Source organism: Lonchura striata, chromosome 7 (genome assembly GCF_050655825.1).
Source record: "Lonchura striata isolate lonStrDom1 chromosome 7, ASM5065582v1, whole genome shotgun sequence".
NCBI classification, from domain to species: Eukaryota; Metazoa; Chordata; class Aves; order Passeriformes; family Estrildidae; genus Lonchura; species Lonchura striata.
Window position 1 is genome coordinate 22,752,405 of NC_140709.1, and position 16,362 is coordinate 22,768,766.

Here is a 16,362-nt window from a genome sequence, read left to right on the forward strand (position 1 = left end):
GAACCCTGCCTGGGGAAATTCCTGTCTCCCAAGACCTGGGACCTCACTGCCCACTTGCAGTCCTTCCACTGCAGTGCACTGCCTCCTACACAGCAATGGGTACAGAATTGGTGACCTTTCCCATTCTAGCCCCTTTACTGTAAAAGCTGTTCCAGTTGCAGAGTGATAGAGTGTGGGGGAAGCACTGCCTACTCCAACATTAGGAAAAGCCAGAGTGGTTTGCAGTTCCCTTCTGCATCCATGTATTACCTCAGATGTGTGACTAAGCTGTTTCTCAGAAAGTTACTGTATAGCAGTTTTTCTTAGCACCTTCAATTATTTAGATGTCTTTTGGGACTGTGTACTACTCTGCCCACAGCATTCTTTCCCAAGGTAGAGCTCTGCTTACATATAAACTCCTCAGCACATGAAAATGTTAACAGCACTTCAGCACTACATTGTGTGCACCTGGGAGAGGGGCAGGGCTGCCTGAAGGAAGAGAACAAAATGGGGGAGAGCATAAGATACTCAGACAAAGCTATTTGTGGGAGAAGGTAAGGAGGGCAGAGTGGTTTGGGTTTTCTTTTCTTCCTTTCTTTTCTTGTGTATAGAGATGTATATTTAGGTAGATAAAGCATATAGAATACAGAAACAGTAGCAGGAGAAACAAACCTCTTCAGGGAGAAGGTAATGGGAAGCAGTGGAGGAATTTGTTTGTACCTCTGGGTACCAATGGTACTTCCTGGGTTGAAGTGGGGTGTGGGGGAAGAAGACTTCATCTGCTACATCACCTTCATCTCTGGGGAAGGATGTTACTGAAACTGCCTAGATGCAGCACAGATGCGGTCAGAGGCTAAACTTACTGCTAAAGCAAATACAAAATTTTGTTGTATTATAAGACTAGTACCAAATCTCTTTAAAGAGGAGCACAATATGTCCTAACATACAAACACAGCATGACTTTTCTTTTTGTCCCCTCCCTGCCAGAGATTCTCATCCAAATATTGACCAATTCTGACCTTGCTTAACTTACGAGCTTTGACAAGATTACAGCTCATGAAAGTATGGTTGCGGGGCTAATATTTGTAAAGTGAGTTTATGGAATAAGACCATATAAATTCATTTTTATGACTGAGCACATATAAAAAAGTTATAGGTCTCAGTGTTCACTCTACTTTGGAACCCAGTGGCTTCTAATGAATCACTTTTATTATGTAGGTAGTTTCTTAGTTGGAAGGGAGGACCAGTGACCGAGAAGCCATGGGGATAAATTCAGACTCAGTGTAAGCATATGAAGCATTGTTGAAGTCAAGGGAGTCATGACCAGTTACAGCAAAGCTGAATTGGACTCCTGAGTTTTGCTGAAGTGGCTTTCACATGAGAATACATAGGTCAAAGGTGAGCCATCTATCTGAAAGTCCTTGAACTTCAGATTAGTTCAGATAAAAGGTAACCTGTGTTGCAGTCATCCACAGATTTTATCTTCATAATACAAATACTTTGTGGAAGTTGTTTAGAAAACCCAAAAGTATTTCTGCATATATGTCCATATACTAAACCCAAAAACATTGCTAGAATTCTACCTTCCATAGTAGAATACAGAAGATAAAGTGATACAGAGAAGATGTAGGGATTAACTTCTATGAACCTTTGACTGTGTGTGTATATGAATTAATTATTTGCCCTACTGATTGAGGACTGTATTTAATCATTATGTTCTTAAAAAAAATACAGTATTTGTGAGGGGGTTGAGTTCATGAAAAAAAATTACTGCAATCTCCTTGTGGCTGAAGGGGACTTTGTTTATTCCTTTTAGGGCTTAATGAGGAAGGGTCCAGGTCATCACATACATAATGCATTAGTGGATTACTTTTTCATTTATGTCAGGGAATTTTTTTCTGATGTCTAAAAATGTAATTAGAAGAAATTGATATATTACTAATTCCCGTGTAGAAAACAGGAGTTTCTTTTGGCTTCTCTCTAAAAATGGTTAGTAGATGGAAGCCAGTTGTGACTAGAAAGTGATCTAATACATGTACAAGTGTTCTCCTCTTCCACTGTAAATTAATGTTAAGCTTCTTTCTGGTGATGGTACACTGGCAAGAATAATACTGTACTCCTTTGGAAGTAAACTACAGAGGGATGATTATAAATTAAGATTAACCATTGGTAAAATGTGCTGGGCACTTCAGGGAAAGAGTATGTACACAGCTCCTGGTAGCAAAATGTGCTCCAACCAATATCACGCACGTTATGCTGCCAAAGGGAGAGTGATTCTGAAGGAATTGGACCAACTGAAGTAGCTCTACTGATGTATTGCTACAGTTGCAAAGGATTTATCTGTTGTTCATTACAATTTCATGAAATCAAGGGTTTGCTCGAAAGAGTTACTATTTCATTAACAACTTCTTACTTAGCTCTGCTGTTTATGGTTTTCATTCTACATCTAAAGCATGCTAGAGACAGAATGTTTCTAACGCCTTTCCTTTCAACATTTTAACCAAGCAGCTGATCAATGTCTTCTGCCTTGGTATTAAATGGATTTTGAAAAATTCTTCAAATCATATCAGTCTCATATGCCGATTTAATTCTTTGAATTTACCCTCAGCTGGGAATTCTGCAGGCAACTGTGATTCTGTTGTGTTAAACACTTACTTGGAGTGTTTCATCCATCATAATTTCTAGTCCTTTTCTGATGCAATGTAGTTTGTGCTTTGTCTTTCTTGAAAACTGAATGGCTGTTAAATTATCCATTCATCTTCTTTCACATTTGCTGTACAATTTGAGTTCCCTCTATTGGCTGTCTCTTCTACCTTATCTGCCAACTTTTCAATCTACTTCCTCAGATCTTTATATACATTTCCATACATGACTGCCATGTCCTTCACAACACATTGGGCAGATAATTCTAAGTAAAACACCAACAGAAATCATAATATTATGAATTATTTGACTTTTCTTGCTGATTAGGGTGAAAGCCTTTAGTGAAGCTTAGCTTCACTGAAGTCAATGGGAAATGTTTTTCTGTCTTCTCCCAAATACCTTTGTCGATGAAATGCCCTTTCAGTTGGGACTGTTTTGGCATAAGATGACTCAGAAGTAAGCTGAAGTACTCTTGTCTGAAGGAAAAAAATATTCCTTTCCGCTGCCTCTTTAAACATTTTGGACAAACTTGTGGATTCTTAAAATTATTGATTGTAACAACAATGTTGCATTAATAATCTCAACAAGTTATGAAAATCATAGTAAAACTAATATTCTAAATTTCAAAGGCAAAATGAAACGCTTCCTGTTCTCAGGATGCAGAAAAAGAGGATCTGGATCCTTGCACCTTTTGTATAAAAGATGTTCATGATAGTCATAGACAAAAAAATCTTTGCTCTGAAACCACCAAAACTACGCTTTTCCATATAATACTGTGAAATAGTGACAGATTTTGATGGAAATTGCAAATAAAATAATTCTTTCTTCTTTTCCTGGTTTTTATTTCTTGTATAGCGCTTCAAAACCTTATCTGTTAGTAAGAAAATAGCAGACAAAAGCTTCTCAACTTTTGGGCAATAATTTAGCAATGTTTATTCCATTGCCGGAAGTTTTAATAATATCTGAGTTTTCTGCAAGTTCCACAGAATTAATTCTGGGTGGCCTCATTTATATTAATCATTAGTAGACAAGAAACAAAACAAAAAAAGTGCTGAACCTGCTTAAGTTCCTACTTCAAGGCTACAGAGAGATCCTTCTACTGTGCCAAAAATCTCTTTTCTCTAGGCCCAAACCCTTATTCCTAACATAATCCTTAGCTACCAGCTTCCCACCACCACTGGCATTTGGCCTGATTAAGTTTCTTATGAAGCTAATTTCTTACAAACATGGCAAAATATGGTGGACCTGCTCTTCCTTGGATAATATTACCCACTGTATTTCAACAGGGAGGGAGATTAATTTGATCTGCCAGCATCTGTTTGATCTGCCTCAGTCCCTGGTATCACAAACTGCATCCCAGGCTGATGTGCCTTACTACTCCTTGTCAGCCAGGCACTCTCAGGAAGCATAAATGCTTTATTTCCCACTCTTCTGTCTCCAAATCAAATGTCAGAAATAAACCCTGCTAAAGTGTGCATCTTTATGGCATTCTTTAGGATCTATTGAAAGTTATCTTCTTCCTCTTTCAACATGCTACAAAGGAAAAGCTGGCTTCAATGAGAATCACGCAGTGCTAGTCAAATTGCTTCCATTGAACAAACAGATCTTTCCAAATAGCTTAGTCCCGATTTTTGTTTCTTTTTTTTGGTGTGTTTTTTTTTTTTTTTCCTTTTTTTTTAAGCACTTGACAACTTATGAACATATTTCATGGACTGTTTATATAGGTGCATGGTAAACACCTAGTGAGTTCTCTGCCCCCTGACTAGTTGCTAACTTAAAATATAGGGGCAGTGCCCTGAGTTTTGTATCAATATCCCAGGTATGGGTGAATGGTGGAAAACCATTTCCAAAATGTTCATACAGATAAAATCTTATTGGTTAAAAAAATCTTAGAAGTTTTCCTAATTGCATAGACAGAACAGAAACAACTGAAGGATGAAGTCATTCTGTTGGCTGCATCCAGTGACTCTTGCCTGGCTAAGGACTAAGCCGTGCCATACAGTCCATTCTGGACAGGCAGGGCTTCTCAGAGGAGTGATGCAAACCCTGAATTTCTTATGCAGTATTTCATCATGCAAAATTATAATTGAAGGACAGAAGGAAAGGGATAGAAGTGGTAACTGAAGAAGGGCTGCATCAGGATATAGCAGTGTAAACACGATTGTTGAAGAACACCTTTTTAATGTACTCTGCAAAGGAGAGGTTAATCTCCTGTCTAATAATTTCAAATAGAGTATATAACTTTGGAAAAAAAATCACACTGTGTGTATGTACTTCTAATTCAAGTGTCAAAGTCAACTCTTGAACCAGAAAAGTTAAAACACAGAAAGCCATGACTGTTAAAGATTTCTGTGTATTTTTTCTGTGTTTTGTAGAGGCTCTACCATTTATGACACCCTGTGCATTTAATCTGAGTTTACAAGCAGAATAGATGCTTTTTCAGCTACAATATCATAGACAACAAATAGATTTAATTACAAGGCCTGACATTATCTTCTGTAGGAAGGCAGGCATATCAGAGCTCTTGGAGTTGCAGGCAGAGTGATTACATTTCTTTTTAAGTCCTTCAAACAGTGTGATAAAAAAGGAATGTCCCTCCACATTCCATTCCAAACATTTTAAGTGCTTGCTAGGCTGAATGTTTCTACTCTTCCCAGGTTCCCCCTAGAATCCTGGATGGAGTAATGCAAATTAAATTCTGTAGATTCTATTATATGCTTGAAGTTCTCAATACCCAAGAAAATCTTGAATAGCTCTAAAAATAGCAATAAAATGGAGCGGTTCAAGGGAGCACCAAGGTAGAGGTGAGCAGGGCAATCTCAGGCACGCATAAGTTGTAAAAGCCATGAGCTGCTTTATCTTCCACAAAGACATCTCCCTTAAATTTAAATAGCTGCTGTCATTGTCACTGACTACCTGACTATGTATTTATCTGCCCAGAAGCAGAGTGCATGGCCTTTGGCCCTGCTATTCATAGCGTTACTGTCTCTGCCTAACAATGCCCTGAACAGAGCTGGGTTTCTGTTAGCATCTTTTGTTTGATGTGAATCGCTGAAGCTTTGATGTTGTTTGTGAGAAATATAATGATTTAAAAGAATAAGATCTTCACTCTCCCACTCTGTGTGCTCCCCACAGAGAACTCTAATCTGAGTTGGGAAAAAATCTGTGACTGATCCTGTCTTAGGTAGATGCAAATGAGAGTCCAGAAGAGAAATCTGTTAGTGGTGAAACTCTTTTAGCATCTCTTTACTGGAGGGTCAGAGGGGTGATTTGTCTTAATAATCAAAATTCTGTTTCCTGTTACACAAACATTTATAAATAGGTACAGAATACTTTCTCTGTGTGAACACAGCTGTCAGCAAAGCCATAGTGTTTTATTTTCAGTGGGATGCTTCAAATTTTCTGCTTTAGTTGCATGTACTTTCTCTTTATAGGATATTCTAACAAAACAAGAGATTATTTTATACTGAAGCTACATTAGTAGGTTTGAAATACTCTACCGTTTCAAAAAACTTCATTTTTCCTTAGAAATTATTATTCTAATGAGCTTGTTTCTCGTCTCTACTGATAAATGCTTTTCTTACTGTCAGTTTTGAATGAAGAGCAAATGTAATGCAGTAAAGTTTAACTAAAGCCCCTATAATCTGAAATTCAGTGTAAATGGATTGCTGTTCTGCTACTCAAGGCAAAAGTTCCACTGTTACATAAAAATACTCTGATCTGGGATCACTACAGTAATAAAAAATATAATTCCTAAGTGTAATAAAATGCAATGAATAAAAAATTTGGATTCTTTTATTTTCCCAGACCTTTGATCCACAGTGTAAAGGAAATGGATTTGATTACTAAGATATGAAATTGCAGGTGACTTGATTCCTACACTGAGCAGAAGACAGGGCAGAGAGCAAGAGAGCAGAGCCGTGGCTTACCTTGTGCTAGGAGCAGAGTCAAGTTTACAGAGCAAGCACAAAGGTTTTTGATTTAGACACTTGGATATAGGAAAACTGTGCATAATTACAGATTTTTAAAAATATATATATATAGCTGTATCCACCTTAAATCTATACACTAGCTGATGGTGTAATACATTTTGTGTATCACTGACCTTCTTTCTTCTGGGTGGGATGGGCATTCCAAGGGGCAGTCAGACAGGACTACTAATGGAAGTTGCATAGATCTTGCTGATTTGCTGGTCATTGTAACCCTTCTCACAAAAGGGGCCAAACTCAGGGACAGTCCTAACCAGGTAAGCAGAGGAATGTGATCCATGCTCCCCGATAAAGGAGACTTCATTACCCTTTACTTGGGAGAACTGCTGCCCTTCCAACTGAGTTGTCTTGAGCTACCTTAAGGAAATGCAGAAAGCAGAGCAGATAGAACCAAATCTCCACAAAGGAGGTTTCAGAGCTGAGGAAAATGATAAGGCTAGAAAAGCTGTAACTAAAATGTACTGCAAAGTTTAGATATTAAGTATGAACCAGTCCTTACAGGCACTCTGGTGTAGCCTAGTTCATTAGCTTGGATTGCAGAGAGGATGCAGTTTCTTCTGGTACTGTGAGAGGCACTGGGATGGTATCAGACCACTCCTGGAAGTTTGGGCTGTGAAGTTCCTTCAGTATTGCATACTTCAGCATCCTCAGCTGCCAGGAATAGCCTGCTCTTGGGAGTTACTTTGAGCAAAGAACTTCATGGAGATCTGCTGATCTCACTTTAATGGGAGTTGCCAGTATTCAGTGGTTCCTGGGATCTCTGCTGTGTGTGTGTAAAATAACAGAGCACAGCATTAGGTCCTGCTCTAGCAACTGCATTGGTAGGGACTGGTGCATTTCCCACAGCATTCCCTTTGGGGATCTGGATGCTATAGAATCCTATGTGGATTCAGGATTTTTAATCACTAGCATGGAAAAAAATAAATAAAAAAGCCTTGATTTTGTTCTCCATGGTTTAATGTTGTAATTTTGGTATGAAAATAAGCATCAAATGTTTGTGGGTTTTTTCAAACATGGTTTTTCTAAGTACTGTAGTAGTGAGCTATAGTACTGCTAATATTTTACTGATTTATCAGCCGCCACTGCATCTCTTTATATTGCATTTGTAGTGATATAACCTGTTCTCTCCCCACATGCAGTTTCTACAGTGTATTATAATGGCAAGAATTTCAAAGAATGTAAAAATCTGCCGACCCAAAATCTAGGATATGGCCAGAGTTGTAGTGTTCAGCCAGCCCTAAACAATGGATTTATAATGCCTGAATAGTCTGCTGATGGGATATGTGTATTGAAGTTTGATTAAGCTGGATGTGAAAATTAAAACTTGGCTCCACACTGAAGAGAGAATCTCCTGCAGTGTGATACTATGGCATGAAGTTTTCTGTTTACCCCTAAGGCTGGTGCTGCTATGACTTCCAGGTTTGATGGTGTCTCTTTTTGAAGTTGTTGAGCAGCAGGCTAATGGCTGCACAGCATGATGCAAACACAGTGGAAAGCAGGGAAATCAGATGTGAATATATTCCCCAGAGATCTCCTGCTAAGATGGAGCTAACTAACCAGAGCTTTAGTGCTCGGATGTAGTTTTCTCATGCAGAGGATGGGCTGATTATCAGCTCTTCCTGCTTTACTGTACATTTTTGGATTACAGATGCTATTAGAAATAATGAATTCTGGTATAATATGCATTCTAGTGCAATATGAGCTATTTTGTTGAAAGGAACATTATTTTTAAAGAGTGTCTATCCAAGATCAGTGTCCATCATCCCTCCCCAATATTGTCCAAAATGTTTTTGGTCTTTTAAACAATATAGGTGTATATTCTTCTTCCCTGCTTGCTTTGCCTTAATTTTTTGAAAAGGGTAGCTGTAGTTTATTTCATCAGGACAAAGACTGACCTTAGAAAGGGACAGGATCTCTTGGCAAAGCAGCAGCCTGGCTTGCTGCTTAGACAAGTGACTGCTCTCCATGTCACAACATGGAATTGCCATTGCTGCTGGGTACTCATTTAATTTCCATGGTGGCAGCCTCATATGCCAGAAGGTATGGAGGGGAAAGGGCACATTGTCCTTCTCATGGGCCTTCTTGTGTCCTTATTGTATGATATTGGTTTTATATCTGGTCTATAAAATGAAAGGAACTGCCAATCCATTTTTATTTGTGTGTAGGGAAGCTATGTTCAGGCACAAAATGATAATTTTAATGTTAACATGGGAGCTGTTATTGCTGTGTATCATCACTGACCCGTTCACTGCTTTGAGGTCTTAGGCAGTTTAGGGTTTAGTGGGGACAGGGAGAACATGTTGCAGTTCCCCAAATATGCTGAATGAGAACATTCTCCTGTTTTCTCAGATATCAGTGGCCAGTCAGTCTTTGCTGGCATAAGGCAGTCTGTGTGGTTGCAGTCAAATCCTGAAGCTGTTTAATCCAAAAAGGCAGAAGCATGGTTCTGATAGGAAGAAATTCTTTGTGAAATGGTGGTCAAGCATTGGAACAGACTGCCCAGGGAAGTGGTGGAATCACTGCACCTGGAAATGTTCAAAAAACCTGTAGATATACTACTAAGGGATATGGTTTAGTGTGGACCTGGCAGTGTCAGATTAATGGTTGGACTCAATGATCTTAGAGGTCTTTTCCAACCTTAATGATTCTGTGGTTATCTCTAGCCCTAATGAAGGAGTACTTGGGCATTTACACACCGTGTGCCAAGCACCCAGGCAATCTGTGCAGAAGCACCATTAAAAGAGTAAACTGAGTTAAACAGCACAGGTTAAACAACAAATTGTTTCATCACTGACCCTAAAGGCTTGGCCTATAGTGCCCGTCAGCAGTTTGGGAAACCTTTAGGGTCAGAAGAAAGTGCAAAGGCTCAGGCTTGAGTTTCCTTTTGTGTCACACAGATTTGGACGTGTTTGACAGCACCTACTGAGACTGTCCCTCTAGCACTCCATACCTCACCATGATGAGAATCAGTTTGTCTCAAACATAATAAAGTAAACAATCGCTCTATCAGCTTTTATAACTTAGAGAGGCATTTACAGACAGATTCAGGGAATCTGAAAATTTCTTCATGGCATTCAGACTTTTGGTAAAGTAAAAGTAAGACGAGTTCAAATAGCCTTCAAGGCTGCTCTAAAAGCAAGGGCTTTTTCCCTAGAGAGATAAGAACAATCTCCTCTGGACTCTATAGGAGCAGTAAGTAAAAATTACCTCATACAATGGCATGCAGATGCTATCAATCCACTCGAGCTGCAACCGGGGTAGTTCATGCTTCCTGTTCCGATCAAAAATGGCCTGAATTGAGAAGGAAACAAAACTGTCATGCTTTAATTACACTGGAGTATCTTACAGACACATCATCCAGCACTTTGCAGCTATGGTCAAATTCTCACAACCAGAACACTGTAAACCATAATTAATCTTAGGCTGTCTTCCTACTGCTTTGCCTACAATGAAAAAGAAACTGTTTCTTTTCAATTCTGTTTTGAAACTTTTTGTGTTTATAATTCTGTAATGTAAAATAAATGCTCCACAGTTGGAGTTAAGGTGGTAAGTAACCTCCTGTAGGAATGTAAAGCAGATACCTTTGAGTAGAATTTTCTCTTTTCTCACATAGGGTTTTGCAGCTCTCTTCCTGCCAGTTAAATTCTTTAGAATATTTTCTGTTATCCTTCTCCTGTTGCCTCCAGATAATGGTTGCTCAACATTTGAGTTATTCAACCTGGATAAGGCTTTCTCTTCTAATTGTTCAGTGAAAATCTTTATGAAACTTTCCTAGTTCTTGTTTGACACTTTATTCCACTCAATTCCATTTTATCCCTTCAATCACAGTAGTATATTTACATGTATACTTATAGAAATGCATTTTGAATAACACAGATATACAGCTGCAACATAAAGTAAATCTGACAATTTTGTTTTCCATAGGTAGCTGTGAGTTTTTAGTTAAATTCTGTGTATTAAACCCAACACCTGCTGCTTAGAAAATGCACTGATAGGATAACCTTAGGAATAGATAAAGAAAACTTATAAAAGGGCTCAAGGACTGTGAAAGGGCAAAAATGTGTTGACTGGAGAGCTATTTTATATGTGGTTATAAATACATATCCTTATTGGACAGAGCTTTTATTTATTCTAAGGTTTCTCTTTATGTATAAAATACAGTTCATTTTTCTGAATGAGTCCAATGATATTTTCTTACTCTATTCAAATCAGTAACTATTTCAGAAATAATAAAAAACTTACTGAAGGGGTGAGTTTGAGTTCAGATCTTTCTCTGTCTCCTTGTTCAAAGAACTCACTGGTAACCAGCTCAGCTGCCTAAAATAAAAATCATGATAAAAGATTAGAGTTCTTGTTATACAATTTTTAGGATAATGAGTTTTTGCTCAGCCCATGACTTCAGCCTGTGCTTAACTGGAAAGAAGTGAATGACCTCACTTACAGGACTGACATCAGGCATGTATTCATTAGTTTTTTTGGACTGGGCATACAGGGGGTATAAACAGCCTTACCCAGGCACAGGGACTTATCCCTTTTTGATTCCTTGGGAAATTACATTGCACTGCCAAGGTAGCACTCAATGCAGTTATAAGCAACTTACTCAAAAACTGAGACCAAAACAGAAAATTATAACTTCTTGTTGGCATCCACTATTACATTTGTAAAAATACTTTGTAAAACATGCGTGAGCTCTCTGGGTATTTACAGGCTGTTGCCCTATAATAACAACTTTGCTTATCAATGAAACTTAATTAACCAATACCCTCTGTTGTTTTAATCTAATATGAATTCATAAAGGGTTTTTTCCCCCACTAGCCTTTACTTTTTTTCCCCATGACTGTCATTAATATGGAATCTGGATATTTGAGTATAAGATTGTGATGATAATCTTGATTTGAAATCAAGAAGTGGTAGGTTGGAAATTAGAATGCATCTTTCTGACTTTTGTGAACGAAGATGATCTATTCACTGCAGAGTTTTGCGCTTCTTAGAAGAAAACAAGACTTAAAAATAAATTTAGTTATGGAAACCAGAGGAATTTTAGGAAGTCAAACAGTAAGCAGTTCTGTTACAGTACTGTACTCCTGTCACGTGTGAGGCTTTGAACATAAACACGCGTGACATTTTGAGATGCAAAAAAACTGGAAGCCAATCTACTGAAGAGGCATTCACATACTAAAGCTCCTGTAATGCAAGTGTATTGTTTTTAGGCTAGGAAATTATTTCATAATGCCAAGGCACAAGAGGGTAAACTAAGCAGATGACCTGTGCTTCATAAAATCTCAAAATTTCTTGCTTTAGCAACTGCATGGTAGATAACGTTCACAAATGCTAAGTTCATTGTAGTTGAAATAGAGAGTACCAAAATAATTTGGAAGTAGGTGATGTTATAAAGTACTCTTAAATCTTAATAAAATTCTGGATCAGTATTCCAGATAAAGGAATAATTTAAGAACTTATCGGCAATTAAGGGTTTGCTAAGTGTATTGTATAAAAATAATCAAGGCATAGTATCATCCCTGTCCCTCAATGCTATTCTGATCCTATTCTCCTTATGTCCCTTTTTCTCTTCCTTTATCTGTTTCAATTTTCTCTTTCTGAATTTTTCCATCTTACATGTGGCCTTTATTCCCTTTTTTTCAAATATGTTTGGTTTTTTTCTTGTGGCACAGTTAAGGTTCAGCTATTTCCCGTTTTGCCTCTGTGGACTTACTAGCATTTCTGCTCAATCAGGTAATGTTTCAAGAAATCCCAGATGGGATTTTTCAATATAAAATAAACCTGTATAACTAAGCTGCAGGGGACTTTTCACCTGTAGACCTCAAGAGTTATAAGTATAAAAAAAAAACCCCAGTTTGCCAGCACTAATTCAGCAGCACAGCACAAAGATTCACAACTAGGAAAGCAGACCCTATGTGACAATTGGCTGTCAATGAAAATACAGAAGCTAACTGGGTTAAGGAGGAAAAATGAGGAGGGCTTACACACACTGCAGCAGTGGCCAGGTGGCATTGAAAAATGTTGTTACTCAATTTCCCACTGCAGGATAGAAGTAGCTTTCCTGATTTGCATGCAAGGTGACTATGTTCTGGCCAAGTAGAGCAACAGCCTTAGAACAACTGTTACCACAGTCTGCTGATAAAGCAAAAAAGACTCACCTGGCAAAACAGAAAGCTGAGGTGAATCCATCCCCCAGTAAATGTTTTTTTATTCAGTTGATGTGCATGTAACTTCCATAGATCCTTTTCAGCTTCTAATACTTCCTTGTGTAAGGAATCTGGCTACTCCTGCACCACCATTTATCTGGCCTAGTTTTCTCTTTTTCACCCCATCTTTGTAACTATTTCTTGTAACTATTTATTACAGCAAACTTCCTCCAGGTATGTACCTAAACCCAGCTGCACTAGTATATTTTCAATTTCCTTCTTGATGCTGTCAATTCCTCCAAAACCTGACACAGTCTTCTACTGGCTTCTAGTCACTGAAGGATAGAGAATGACTAGCATGGATACTGGAAATATTAAGGATGGTTTCTGGGTAGAGAAAGGTATCTAGAAGAAGAAAAATCATTGGGCAATGGACAAGAGTTTTGGAATGGGTTGCTTTCTCATATTGTACCTGTTTGCTGATGCTGGATCCATTTCTATGCATATTTCTAAAAAGCCTACTCAGCAGCAGAACCCTGAATTTTTAATTGTTTGTTTCTAGATACAGAGTGTTAAAGAAAGCCCTATACTATATGTGGAGTTTTGCAATATTCTTAAGAAAAGGAACATATTTCTTTTATCATATATACTGAAGATTTTATGCTAATGAAAATTTACAGATAATCTGTTGTTAGGAAAGACTGCCCCTGCCAAGGAAAACTTTGGGATGAAACAAGTAAATGCAGCTGTATGCCTTTTTTGTTTAATCCATCCATTTTTGGATATGGATTTAAAATTTTCGTATGAGGAGAGGTTGTAAAGCCAGATGTACACACCAGCATGTGTACAGGGAATGATTACGCAATAAACCATTTTTTGCAGAAACCCCCTGCTATTTTTTTTATAGCATTAATACCGCTGTAAATTGATTCCAGTTTCAGTCCCTTGTAAGCCAGGGCCCTGGGAATATTGTCCTGCCAGTCCCGCCTCCTCCCAGCCCTGCTATTAATCATGACTTGCCTGTCTTGAAATCTCCCACGGTTTGGTCACAGCTCCAAGGTCACAGGCTGTCATTAGCATTGATCTGAAAACCAGAAATGAACAATACAAGCTGAATCAAGCTTTGTTGAATTTCTAAACAACTCTGCTCTGGACGCATAAATAAATAATATGTATATAAAATGTCAGCCCTGGCACCTTCTTTTCCTCCAGAAAAGAATGACATGTTTGAAATCTTAGCCATCAGCGTGGCTTTTACATTACAATTGTGCCTCAGAAACCTAATGTGTTGCAGGTCATAAGATGATGAATTTTGGTATTGTGCATTGCACGCTAGAGAAGAAATGATATTGCAAGGGAGTAACTGCTAATTTTGCAATACTTCTAACACTACTTACATTAATACCTATAATATATTAGAAAGCATGTGCTTCACATGATATAAGTAAGGGTATTATTACATAATAACACCTGCAACTGGATTAATTTATATGCCTATTTGTAAGTGACTGCTGTTGCAAGAGAGCCTATAATCACAGGAGGTATCCCAGACACTGTTTAAGCAGTTTCTACTGCTCATCTACAATAAAAATTGAAGATTTATTGTCAGCTATATGGTTCCACTGTAGTTTAATATCTAGCTACAACCATGTTTTATATGCATTAGGAGAAGGAAACCGTTCAGCTGTAGAAAGCGTTTATGTACAGTACATGATGCAGATAAAAGTCTAAGAAAGTTTAAATGAAGAACAAGGGCACTGAAAATGAAGCATCAAATATATTGCCTGAATCTAAAATTGGGAATGGGTGAAATGGTATGGAAAATAGAAAATGGCCAATATTTTGTCAAAAGACCAAAAGATAACAGAATTTTAATGAAATTTCAGATAAAATGAGACATAACCAGGCATGCATATGCAAATGCACACATTTTATTGTCTACAAAGTGTGATCTACCCAAACCACCCACAATGTCCAAGGTTTTCAATAGGATGCATGCTCAGGGCATTCCTGAGGGCTGGAAGAGTACTCTGTATATGCAAATTCCCAGGTACAGACTGGAAGAGCAGAGAAGTGCATGGCCAGCAAAAAAAGACAGATGAGAGGAAGAGGGATGAAGGAAACAGACAGGAAAGATCTTTGTGTAGAGAGGCAGAATATTGATACTTTCTGGAAAAAGAGCAGAAGGGCTGAACAGGAACTGGTGAGGCTGGGACAAAGGGAAGAAAACAGGACTAAGTGTGTAGGAGAAATTGAGAAGGTGAAGTCATGTTGATTAATTCCAGCTGTTTGCTAATGTTTAAAAATCATACAATGTATTTCATATCATGAATTGCATTTTTAAAACAAGATACTTTCTTTTGTCATTTTAAGCCTCCAGTCCACAATACATTAAATTCCTTTAACAAATATGGCTACACTTCAAAATAACCAGAAAGCAAGAAAAAACTGTGCTTACCGAAATACTTCTCGGTGGTTTTTTATATTCCAATCATAACCACCTTTACTGACAAGCTCAAAAAACTCAGTCCTTCTCCTGCAAGAAACCAGATTGTCAGAGAAGGAAATAAGACGCAGGGCAGCACTGCAGCAGAAACACAGTTCTCTGTGTGATACGGAATCACTGCACCTCATGTATTATTGTTAAGGCCGTTACACTGACAGTCCATTTAAGCGAAACATACTAATTTCCGAACACGTTCTATAAATGTCTGTTATCAATGTCAGAGCTGCCTAGTAAAAGCAATATTGGATTTATGGTCTCCACAAATAAGGAAATGAATGGCTCTGAAATGTTCAGTCTTCCATGGAAGCATGAAATGTTCACCTACAGCAGTGGACAGACAGACAATAGAAACACCCCAGAAATACACACACGTTTGTTTTCTTGTCCTTGCAAAATGGTTTTTACTTCTGTATCCTGAAGGGTTTTTCAGAGCTGTGCAATTCCTGTTATTTCCAGCACACAGAAAGAAACAGAGACACACAGGAGCTGCTGCTGTCTTGAGTTCATAGCTCTTAGAGACTAGAAACTAGGACTCCCTGCTTAGTCCCATGGTTTGTCTTCTCATGCAGTCTTCATGTCCTCAAATAGGGACAAAACGTGAGATGGACAGAACATGTTAATGCTTGATTGTTGCCTTTAAGAATCAAAATTCTGACTCGTCATAGTCTGTAATCTTTTATGTCACTGAGACTCCTAGCAGCTCTTACTGCTTGCAATGTGACTACAGTGTATAATAGATCCTGCCCAAGATACAACAGAAGCTGAAGTACAAAAACTTGGAGCAACTTGCCCCAGTGACACAACATATGAGCATCAAAGCTGGAAAGCAAATAAATACCTATGTTCTGAGTGACAGTGCAGTGCCCCATCTTGTATGAGACTGTCTCTCTTTGTCAAGAGGAGATATAGTTAGGTTCCTCAACAGGAGAAAGTTTGCAGTCTTGTATTTTCTATGTTTACTTCAACTGGATTGAAATTTTGGACAGTGATTATTGACAGTGCAGCCTGATGGCAGCCAGTACCTATTTGCATACAAAGAGATGCACACTTCCAGAAACACTATGTTCCAGAACATTATGTGGGGCATGTTGCATTATTC

The 16,362-nt window shown here is 38.2% G+C and overlaps 1 protein-coding gene and 1 long non-coding RNA gene across 2 annotated transcripts in view; one reads left to right on the forward strand and one right to left on the reverse strand.

Annotated features, from left to right (window-relative positions):
* The window catches only part of LOC110482909 (uncharacterized), a 97,832-nt gene that overhangs the window by 28,839 nt on the left and 52,631 nt on the right, over window positions 1-16,362 (forward strand). The gene's annotated exons all lie outside the window — the stretch shown is intronic.
* Window positions 1-16,362, reverse strand: part of PDE11A (phosphodiesterase 11A) — a 107,717-nt gene that overhangs the window by 6,456 nt on the left and 84,899 nt on the right. Inside the window, exons 16-19 of the mRNA XM_077785065.2 lie at window positions 15,216-15,293; window positions 13,774-13,841; window positions 10,854-10,924; window positions 9,819-9,902 (exon numbers count right to left, since the gene is read on the reverse strand). Of these exons, the coding sequence (XP_077641191.1) occupies window positions 9,819-9,902; window positions 10,854-10,924; window positions 13,774-13,841; window positions 15,216-15,293 (301 nt within the window). The remainder of the gene's footprint in view (window positions 1-9,818; window positions 9,903-10,853; window positions 10,925-13,773; window positions 13,842-15,215; window positions 15,294-16,362) is intronic.